Here is a 12,044-nt window from a genome sequence, read left to right on the forward strand (position 1 = left end):
GTAAGATATGAATTCATTCGGTTTTTTATTTGGTTTAGCTGCCAAGCATAATTTAAAAATACATCAAATCGATGCGGTTACAGCATTTTTGAATGGAACCCTAAGGGAAGAAATCTTCATGGACCAGCCCGAAGGTATGAATGATGGAACTGGTCGATTTTGCAAATTACAAAAATTCATATAACGGCTCAAACAAGCTAGCCGCGTCTGGAACGAAACGATTAACGAAATTTTGTTGATGATGGATCTTACTCAATGCGATAATGATCAGTGCATTTACTACAGAATTGAAAACGATGATATGACGTATATTGCAATTAACCTAGACGATGTTTGAATTAAAAGAAGTAATATTTCACATATTAGAAAATCATTGAAAGAAAGAAAAGAAAAATGAAAAATTCGACAGAGCACTGCCGGGATTAAAACCTGGGCGCACAGAGCAACAGCGAGAGCCAATGTCATTGTCTTAGCGTTCGAAACCATCAATACAACTTCCAACAGATGCACAAAATCATGTGTGTACGGAAGAATTTTACTTCGTCACAGAAAGAATCTGTCATTACACAAAAATACATGCATTGGGAAAAGTACAGGTAATAGACAGGTTTGTCGAGCGTGGTTAATGTGGTAATTGTATCATAGATGCGTTTCCGCAATTAATACGATACAAATACAACATGCTAACGCACGGACCTTGAAGCCATCACACCTAATATGATTGAAAAGTCTTCTAACCAGAGACGAAATCTACAGCGTGAGGTTTAGCGCTACAAGAGAGAACCTCGAGATCAAGCGGCATATCAAGTAGGTCTAGGCATCATTCATGCAGACACGGTAGCAGATGCGATAAATGGATGTAGTCCGCTTCCCATTGCACCTCAAGAAATTGATTTCCCCCGGCAAACCAGAGTAGTTCTGGCTCAATTACGTTCCGGCAGATGCAGCCGCCTCAACTCTTACAGAACAAGGATTGATGCCGACGTGCAAGATGTATGTCCCGATTGTAACCAGGGACCGCATGATACACGTCACCTGTTTAACTGCCCGGCCAGACTCAGATCCCTGTGGACGCACCCCTTCTTAGTCGTATATTTCCTGGGTCTTGACACTCAAAAGAATCAAGCAGACGAAAGATAGACGACAATAAACTGCTACAACAACAACAAAATGTCATCCTGCAGTCTTAGTAAATTTGCAGGGATACCACACTCGAACATGGCTTGAAATACCTTTGAACGTATAGGGCTGACGAAAGCGGATTTGTAGTCAACAAAGGGATGGTAGGAGTTGCGCTGCCCTTCTTAGCTCTTTTCCAGAATTTGGCGCAGTGCAAATATCTGTTCTATGGTGGATTTACCAAGTATACAGGCGCATTCATAGGGCCCAATTATCTCATTTTAGTTGGCACATTCCATCTTGTCTCCTTTTTTGTGCACCGGACGTAGTAAGCTAAGGTTCCAATCATCGGGTATGCGTTCGTCTAACCAGACCACGCAGACAAGCTGAGGCATAAGCCTTATCAGCGCGTCTCCGGTCTTAATGGTTCCACCCATCGTTTCATGCATACCAATTATTAACTTTTATTAAAAAAAATTCTTTAAAGGAAAGGGCAACTTGCAAACACATTGGTTAATTGAGTTAAAAATCATTTTAATTGGATTTTTGAGCTTATCAAGATCAAAATTGTAGCATTGTTAATCAATAATATCCTTTGTAGGTCCGATTTCAGAGAATCTTTAATTGAATGTACAAATTTCTTAATCGAACATAATTTTGATTTTTTTTGTGTCTTTCTAAGAGGGCTCGCCCCATGGTCGAAAAGTGTGGGAAAGAGTGGATGCGTTAATTCGTGAAATATACTTAATGGTGGATCCTAATTCTGATAAAGTGAACAACTCTTAAACAAAAAAAAAAAATGACGTTTAGCTTTTGAAGCATTTTTATTGTATATATAACATTTGGTGATACTTAATTTAAAAAATTACACTTCTGTATGGTGAAATTTTTGTGACATTGCTTAAGAACTAAAAATAGTCTATATATAAGTCATGTCCTTCTGCACGCTTTTTGTGTACAGAGGAAGTACAAAAACTACTTCCTAAACGTATATAATCAAGTATATATTATGCGGCAAAAAATCAAAAACTACAAGATTTTAAATCAAAAATTACAATGTATTATTCTCTATGGAAGTTCGTTTTTGTTGATTGTGACTCTTAATAAAGGGCATTAAGCTCCAAAGACTAGCTCCAATAAGTAAAATAACACCTAATGTGTGAAAAAGTGGGTTATATTTACCTACAGACTCGAACCAAAGACCACATATGGGGGGTCCAATTAATTGTAATATGCCATTGACGAACAGGCTGATGCCATAAGAAGACGTCAAACGTTCGCACCCCAACATATCAGCCATTATAACAGCAGTGATGCCTACATAAACTCCTGACGCTAATCCAAATACCGCGCACCAAAAACTCACCATTCCGTAACTAGAAGATAACGGAAGTATTGCCAAGCTAACACCTGAAATTGCTAACCCGCCAATAAAATACCACGTTTTCGGTATTAATCCCATATCTGAAAGAGCTGATCCCCCAATACGTCCAATTAGATCTGTTGTAGAGACAATTGAAATGAGGTACGCGGCTAACGATTTATCAAATCCCAGCGCAACACCGTATGCGGGTAATAATATGATAAAATTAGTGTAGCCGATGGCGTTTGTAGAATTCGATATCAGTATAACCAAATATGTAGGATCCGTGAGTAAACTTAAATCAAAGAATTTTGTTCGCTTGTCAATATCACTTTCCTCTTGCTTTATGCTCTCTAATTTAAGGTCCGAATGTATAGCATTTACTGCTGTACCACTAGCAATTGAACGCAATGAGAGATGAGATGAAAATTCTTTTGGTTGAAAAGAGAGAGTGCTGCCATGATACGGAGTACTGATATATTGAAAACTACTGGTGGATGGAGATAGACGTGTTAAATGATTTTTTGAGCTATTTCTCATGCGTTCGAGTTTATTACTTGAGCAACAACTTTCAGGAACAGCGTATAGGGATGATTGTGAATTGAGTTGTCCTGATGTTGCAAATGTTTGATTCCGCTGCGGCAGACGAACAGGTGTACTGACTTTACGTATTCGCGAAGAAGAGGATTGATGCATTTCATCATGATTTTTTCCCATGTTTTGGACGACAGTTGCTGATGCACTTCTCATAAATAGCGGATCTTCCGCACCTAGGTTAAAATTTTGCAAGTCTTGCGAATTTGTACCTGGTGTGTTATAAGATACGACCTGTTTATTGGTCGTGTATATATCGTCGTTTGTTTTATTCATGGACTCAAATTGTAGTACAATTCCGATGTCCTCTTCTTCAATATCTTCAAGCATTGTTTTGTTGTTAGGAACTCGTATCATATGTCGCTCAACAGGCTCATAGAATATGGCGGCGACAAATACATTAAGAGTTATGCCTCCCATAATTAAGACCGCTCCCCTGCAATAATGAAAAAATAAATAAATTATTGTATACATTATTCCTCAATGCAGGTATATTTTTTTATTTCAAGAAGTAAATAATCATTTACAAAGTATTGTTGTTTCAAACAGCTTTTCTAATGTATATAAAGGCCTGGTTATGCTCTCGTAAACATACTGTATATGTAGAATAAATGTATCGTAAGTGTAAGGAGACAATTATGCATATTACAAAACGTAACATTTGACTTTTCAAGCAACACAATTTTTTAACAAAAAAAGACTTGAGGGTAAGGGAGGGTTTGACGTCGATCTGTAGCACCCCCACAATTTTTGTTTGTATTAACTACTGTTAACTATGGCAGCCGGTTGTACTCACCGGATTGACCCGATGGAATCCTTGGCAAGAGGCGTACGCCTCAGTGTACGTGTTCGTCGTTTTTCTTCATGGAGTGCCACACCCGGAGTGCCTTCTCCACACGCTTCTGGTCCGTGCAGGGATTGAAAGGAACCTCGGATCCTGGTTCTGTTCGGTTTGCCAGAACCGTATCCATTATCGGTCGATGTCAGTGAGATGTAACCGGTGGATGGAACGGGTTCATTTCCGATATTGCTCTGGCCTTATGTCACTACGGAGAATAGTCACACTGAATATGTTGCAAGGTGCTGTGAGAACATAGATAGCAGCAGGTCATAAGAGTCATTATTGTCTCCTTCTGCGTTCTCGTCGTCGGACTATTTGCCTATATTGCCATGCGGCAATATAGGCAACGGCATCATCCCAGCCCCAATATTGCAAGGTCAGTGCCGGGAAGTGTATCTTTTTTGCAATTGAAGTGGAATGGTCTCCGAGGCAAGATCGACGATATTGTGGATTTCATGAGTAAAAAGAACATATTGGTTGCAGCGATCCAGGAGACAAAACTGACCAAAACCTGCAGATTGACCAGTTGTCACGGATCGTTACGTAAAGATCGCTCAAGGAATGGAGGTGGGAAATGGCCTTCGTGAGACATAATTCCCTGCAATATACATGGAATGCATGGGGATAGCATTCAGGTCTGGTACTGCCGAGATAGAGCTTTACAACGTGTACATACCGCCGGTTGGTAGTTGTGACCCAGCTAATGGCCAAGCATACAAGCCCGACATAAGTGGGCTACTGCCTGGTCGCAATCGTCTGGTTCTACGAGATTTAAATGTTTTATGGCATTCTCACCCAGGTAACGACCATCGGAGCATAGCTTTGGCAGAGCAGAACAGAAAGCTCCACGTTTTGCACGACGAATGAGGATTCCTCCACCAGGATTAGGAGGAGGTGCAGCAGCTCCCCAGACATTTCCATTGAATCCCCTGATCTCCTGAGTAACGTATCCTGGCAAGCCGCCATTTCATTGGGATAGTTCTCACCATCGACCGAACACCCAACTTCAAAACCTCTGAGCGCCGAATTTTTATCAATTAGAAGAAGGCCGATGGGCTGGCTTCAGAGAGTACACCAATCGCCGCTTCAGTGAACTTGAATGTGCTAGTTGTCGAGAGGAAATTCCGCGACATCATTAACGCAATAGCCGCTCGCTTTATACCAGCCGGTCCAATACCCCAAGTGCGGTCAAATTTCCCGACGTAGGCAGTGGTACTCTCAGACAAGCGTGATAGAATTCCCACTAACCCAAAAATCAGCGAGCTTAATCTTAAAATAAACAGAGAAGTCAACGAATTTGTGGATGGAACGTGTGGAGCAATGTAACTTAGGTACCGGTATAGGCAAGCTGTGGTCTACTGTTAAGCCACTCTCGAATCACGGTAGACGGGATGCCAGGACCTCAGTCACTTTTGGCAAAGTAACTGTGACTGATCCAAAGAGATGCGGCAGGTTGTTCAATAGTCTCCTCCTTGCCCATCAGGAAAAGGAGAGCCATTCGCCGTATCCGTGGTCTCCGAGCCGATGGACAGCCGTCACAATTTACCGTGGGCGAAGTTACGAATGTCATCGGTGACGCCATATCATCCAAGGCGTTGGACCCCGACGGAATCTCTACACTGATGCTGACGAATCTGGATCTACCTGGAGTTGAGTACTTTACAACTGTCCTCAACCTGTCTTTGAACACACTTATAGTTACCGATGTCTGAGATGGGCAGAGTGATCCCGCTAGCGAAGCCTGGAATGGAGCTGAGTTTGGGGGAGACGTACAGGCCGATCTTTCTTCTCACACCAGTAGCAAAGACGCTTGAGCCACCAATCAGCATTGATTTCGAAGACTGCATATCACAACTGCTTTGCATGCTATCACCGCACATATTTGTCGTAGCTTCAATCAGCCTAGGCCATGTGATAGAACGGTGCTCGTGGCACTGGACCTATCGAAGGCATTCGACGCGGTCAGCTATGCCAAACTATTTGAGGACATCGCCAATACGTCGAAGCACGGTAGAGTAAAACATGGCACTGTTTAACCTCTACCTATACTCAATTGCACCCTCAGTCGGCATAGAGATCGTATCATATGCCGACCCTTTGAAGACATCTGCAATAGGTTGGACGTCAACCTCAACGAACTTGCCTCATATTTCACTGCAAGGGATCTTAAGTAATCTGCCACCAATTCTTCAGTCACATTGTTCGCTACAAAAACGCGTGAGGTGAATACTGAGCTGAAAGTGATGGTCGATGGAGAAATGATTCCGACCATACTTGGCGTCACATTTGACAGCTGTTACACATTCTCCCCATATGCCACAGCAATTTGCGATAAAGTCTAAAACTTCGGTAGCTGACAAAGAAACCTTGTTGACCACGTACGAAGCAATTGGCCAGTCTGTCGTAAGTTATACACCGCCAGTGTGGTCTCGTCAACTCTGTGACATGCAGTGGAATAATATTCAGATCTGTAAGAATGCCGCCCTTCGAAGGGCTGTCTCCTCAGTTCTCATTTGGACCACCTCCATCAGGGGACAAAGATCCTACGAAGACATAGTTACGTGCTGTCTAAGCAATGCCTTTTGGGCTGGTGTCGAAGAGACCATCCAAATAATCATTTTGTGGATAGGTATCCACCGCCCAGAAGCCTTATGTTGGATCTACATGATCTAGAGCGTGAGGTCCATCTTAGTCGCAAAGTTCCTGGATCTGGATACTCAACAGAACCAAGTAAACGAAAGACAGAACACAACACACTGCTACAACAACAACAACGGCTGGAACCTTCATGAGGCTGAGCCTAGAAAATAGAAGGGTTAGCTCAGAACATATCCTGGTGGAATTCTGAAGCTCAATGGAAGTCTGTAGGCTACGCAAGATCCAAGGCCCCATAACGGAATATAACGGAAGGGTAAATACAGAATTTTGGGAATGTTTGGATACATTATCCAAGGAAGCACTAGAACTACTCCGGGATATATTTGTGTTTCACTTGAAGGACTTAAATAGCTAGGTTTTGAAAGTAGTAGCATTATTTATGCTCTGTATGTTGATACGAACACTATGCACAATGTATTGGCGTTCCTTGATTTGAGTGTCAAATCGAAAGTGAATGAGTTCATGACACGTTTTGATCTGGAGAATTTCATATAATTGTAAAGATATTCTTAATCCTGGTTGTAGATTACTTTGTACGGAAAAAAGTATGTATTTAGCATTCATATTTATAAATATTTAAATATTTGATATGCATATCGGTGATGTATTATGTCACCCTCTGATGGTCCGAATTGCGTCGCACTTAAAGAAATCCCCCTTTTGCTAGGGCCGTGCTACTATCAGCTGATCATGGTCGAATGTTTCTGCCGTAACGAAACGTCCCATTGACATAAACAATTCCTTTCTAACCGAGCTCGAATAGTAGTTGGCGGCATCGCCAGGAGAAGAAGCCGCTACCTCTGTTGAAACTAAGCAATGATATATGCAGACGATACAAGGATGCCGAGATCTTCTTCGCGTCCAAGAGAAAACTTAGTGCAGTAAGCGTTAATAGTGAGACTATTAATTTGCCTGTAATGGACGAAGCATTGAGGAAGGAGTATAGGCCAAAGCGGTAGTGGAAATCCCGACCGACTCCGAGTATACAGAAAAATATATCTTTGAGAACACCCGGATTTGACACATGCCTTAATATGGGCCGGTACACCACACTACCGAAATTACTGAAGTAAAAGGATTCGCCAGACCTAATGGTAATAAGAATTGCCAAAGCACCGAGTAAGACATCATTATGATGTGCTTCATTGGCATCCAAGTACATGACGCAAGAGCGAAAGAATGCGACAAGCTAGTAGAGCTACGGAAAAGAGCGAAAAAAAAGCGGAGAAATTCCAGCCCCGAAAACTCTACCTAGACCATGATCTAATTCCTGAAAATAACTTTTTTAATCCTTATGAAGAAGATTTTCCTGAGATCTTAAATAAACGCCTGACTCTGTCTATATCCAGACGTTGTAAAAGGCGCAAAAATGCAAAGAATAAAGACCGCGATCCCGAGACATTGATCTTCGAGTCGGACGGCTGTGCCGATGCTCAGGCATCAGACACGCTACATTCGGAGCGACCACGACCGTTGATGTCTGCGGCGACAACCCAGATTTGGAAATCAACATGTCACAAGCAAATAAAAGTCATACAGTCAATCTGAACCAGATTATAAATCTTATCGCCCTATAGATGATAGCCATCCTGCGATATAACTACAACTTACCAATAACGTTCTGACACGCGAAAGCATTGACCCAGATTCTACACCCATTTCAGAAACACAAAGCCCTCTAAGACTGGAGATATAAAGACAAATAATTCAAATACGACTAAAAATACCGCTGTTGATAAATTTGAACAATTCCAACAATTTATCCGTGAGGATAGAGAATTGTTAGATGATATTGATAATGACAAAGATCTTGCAGAATAATCAAACAAGTGCAAGAAACAAAAATCCGCAATTATCTCGACTGCTTAAAGAAGAAAACATCGATATAGCATGTCTTCTCAGAGACTGGGCTGAACAATTCAGATAAATATGAATGAATGGGGCAACCCTGCAACAGACCAAAGTGATGATTAAGTTCTTGATTTTATTGAGCGACACTACTTAGTTCTTCTCAACGACGGCTCCCAAAGCTTTTTTGGCCCTTCTGCAAAGACCTCACAATTGCCAGCGCCTCACTTTCATTGGTCTCCTCTTGGAGGACATAAAAATTAAATTACAGATCAGGACATTACTCCGTCAAAGTACTCTTGGATTGCCCAAAAAGTAATTGCGGATTTTTTAAAAGAAAGTAAATGCATTTTTAATAAAACTTAGAATGAACTTTAATCAAATATACTTTTTTTACACTTTTTTTCTAAAGCAAGCTAAAAGTAACAGCTGATAACTGACAGTAAGAAAGAATGTGATTTCAGAGTCACAAGCTGTGAACAAATTTGTCAACGCCGACTATATGAAAAATTCGCAATTACTTTTTGGGCAACCCAATATTTTTGTCATACCCAAGAATATTCCTGAAGGTGAACTTAATAGAAAAATCCAGGTCATACTTAATGGGAACGAATTCTGTAATGCACCTAAAGGGGCCAGGTTTGACATTCTGTCAGAGGCATTTCACACCTCATTTAAGATAAAGAAAAAGATTAAAGATTACCCCGACAATCCATGTTGAAATGGTAGTTGCAACATGGTTAAATCCCAACTCACACGAGCATTAGAAGAATTTAAACGAAAACCCTTTAAGAGAGAATCTTCGAAAGCTATCGGTAAGGAAAAATTATTACTTTTATATCTTAAGACGTGAGAAAAGACGTGCATGGAAATCGCTGATGGAGCGTAGACTGTGACACCACATCATCAGAATCATGGCGAACCATTAAAAAATTTAGAGGCCTTCGCTCAACATCAACATGCCTAGCTCATGGAAGGATTATTATTGTAATTGTAATTTGATGTCGGGTCCCATAGGCCCGATTAATATGAAGGCCGTTGAGGCCCTGGACCACACCGAGTAGTGTACCTTTGAGGAACTTAAATCAACAATAGGAAGATCTAAGGACACGTCTCCGGGGATCGATGGAATACGTAACGGACATATTCGTCAATTCGATGGATTCCTAATAGAAACCATCCTATACCTATTCAATCACATATTAAGATCCGGAGAAATTCCCCACACGTGGATGAAATACAAGATAAGACCGATTTATAAGAAAGGCAAGCCTGCCGAAAACCCCAATTCATGGCGTACTATAGCCCTTATATCGTGCCTGAGAAATTTGTTTGAGAAAATGATCCATAATAGAATAGACTATCAGCTTGAATCATCTGAGAAGCTTGCGAATGCCCAGTCTGGCTTCCGTCGGGAGAGGGCAACATGTGGCAATACCGTCACCCTCCGGTCGGCTGCACAGCTGGCGAGAAGAGAAGGGAAATTTATTGTGGCACTTTTTCTTGACATTAAAAATGCTTTCGAAAATGTAAATATTGACATCCTCATTAGCAAATATTAAGAAGTGCTTCGGGTTTATTAAAGGGTGATTTTTTTGAGGTTAGGATTTTCATGCATTAGTATTTGACAGATCACGTGGGATTTCAGACATGGTGTCAAAGAGAAAGATGCTCAGTATGCTTTGACATTTCATCATGAATAGACTTACTAACGAGCAACGCTTGCAAATCATTGAATTTTATTACCAAAATCAGTGTTCGGTTCGAAATGTGTTCATTCACCGTAACGTTGCGTCCAACAGCATCTTTGAAAAAATACGGTCCAATGATTCCACCAGCGTACAAACCACACCAAACAGTGCATTTTTCGGGATGCATGGGCAGTTCTTGAACGGCTTCTGGTTGCTCTTCACTCCAAATGCGGCAATTTTGCTTATTTACGTAGCCATTCAACCAGAAATGAGCCTCATCGCTGAACAAAATTTGTCAAAATTTGAACACATTTCGAACCGAACACTGATTTTGGTAATAAAATTCAATGATTTGCAAGCGTTGCTCGTTAGTAAGTCTATTCATGATGAAATGTCAAAGCATACTGAGCATCTTTCTCTTTGACACCATGTCTGAAATCCCACGTGATCTGTCAAATACTAATGCATGAAAATCCTAACCTCAAAAAAATCACCCTATACAATAATATACTTCGCGCTTTATGTGGTGTCTCTTGGGGGTCCTAACCATGCAAATTTCGACGACATTATTACAAACCAATTTGATGATTTTATTCGCATATTTAAACAAGCTGCGTATTTTGGATACCTAAGCTGGATATTGAAGCCATCTTCTCACTTCCTCCGGAAAGCTCAATATTCTTGGCAGAAGCTGTAATGGAGGCAAGTCGGTAGTACAAGCAATCGAGAAATTTAGTAACAATAGAACACACCCACACATTATGAGGTTCAAAAATTAATTGATGAAACTTAAAAAGAGCTCATACACAATTCAGTTTCTATGGATACCCAGACATTCGGATATTGATGGCAATACGCACGCTGATCTCATAGCCGTAAATCACAACGATATCGGGATACATCCTACAAAACTCCACAACGACCTTAAGTCCCATGATAAAAGGAGGGCAATACATGGCTAATCATGATGGTTTTAATATGTTTTAAGGTAATGTGAAGGTGAGATTTCATTCGGGGAAAGTTAAGGGCGTTCTCATATGCATGAGTCGAGTAAAGGGAATCCAAACGGAGTCCATAGAGAGGGGAGATATGGGTGCACAGAAACACTAGTGCTACCCACGACAACAACACAAAAAGGTTCTGTCACCACTAAGCAATTAGGCCTTTATTCTGCAATATTTCTTTGCTTTTAGCACAAATGTTTTGGACAGGCTCGAATATGACAAGAGCAAGCCGGAGTTACAAAATGCCCATTAAACTTTAACCCTCGGTCCCTTGAGAAATACATCTACTCGGTTTTCAATTCATGAACAGTGCATTGAACGTTTGTTGAAGTTAATGCATTCAACGCACTCACACGCTAACTTCACTTTTATCATTACCCTCGTCTGACAAAGCCAAATCATCGTCACTATTGCACGGAGATTCGACCGCATCACTTTCCAAATCAAAACCATTTCTAGTTCATCTCGCTGCTTTCTTTCACGTAAAGCTGTATTTATTTGTTATTAAATACTTCGAAACACAACCATAATTCAAATAAATCCGCAAACTAACTTCATTTGTGTGCGTCAATCCTATGGCAGCCGGTTGTTTGTACTGGATAGACCCGATGGAGTTCTTCATGTTGTTGTTGTTGTTGTAGCAGTTTATTGTGTTCTATCTTTCGTCTGCTTGATTCTGTTGAGTGTCAAGACCCAGGAACTCCGCGACTAAGATGGGGTGCGTCCACAGGGATCTGGGTCTGAGTCGAGTGGGTCTGGCCGGGCAGTTAAACAGGTAACGTGTATCGTGCGGTCCCTGGTTACAATCGGGACATACATCTTGCACGTCGGCATCAATACTAGCTCTGTGGGAATTGAGGCGGCTGCATCTGCCGGAACGTAATTGAGCCAGAACTACTCTGGTTTGTCGGGGGAGGTCGATTTCT

At 41.2% G+C, this 12,044-nt stretch overlaps 1 protein-coding gene across 3 annotated transcripts in view; it reads right to left on the bottom strand.

Annotated features, from left to right (window-relative positions):
- Window positions 1-1,924: 1,924 nt before the first annotated feature.
- LOC106093872 (monocarboxylate transporter 9) overlaps window positions 1,925-12,044 on the bottom strand; it is a 233,821-nt gene continuing 223,701 nt past the window's right edge. For all 3 annotated transcript variants that reach the window (XM_059366040.1, XM_059366038.1, XM_059366039.1), the window contains one exon: window positions 1,925-3,512. In XM_059366040.1, the coding sequence (XP_059222023.1) occupies window positions 2,171-3,512 (1,342 nt within the window). In that variant the 3' untranslated portion in view covers window positions 1,925-2,170. The remainder of the gene's footprint in view (window positions 3,513-12,044) is intronic.

The sequence above is a fragment of the Stomoxys calcitrans genome, chromosome 3 (genome assembly GCF_963082655.1).
Source record: "Stomoxys calcitrans chromosome 3, idStoCalc2.1, whole genome shotgun sequence".
NCBI lineage: Eukaryota > Metazoa > Arthropoda > Insecta > Diptera > Muscidae > Stomoxys > Stomoxys calcitrans.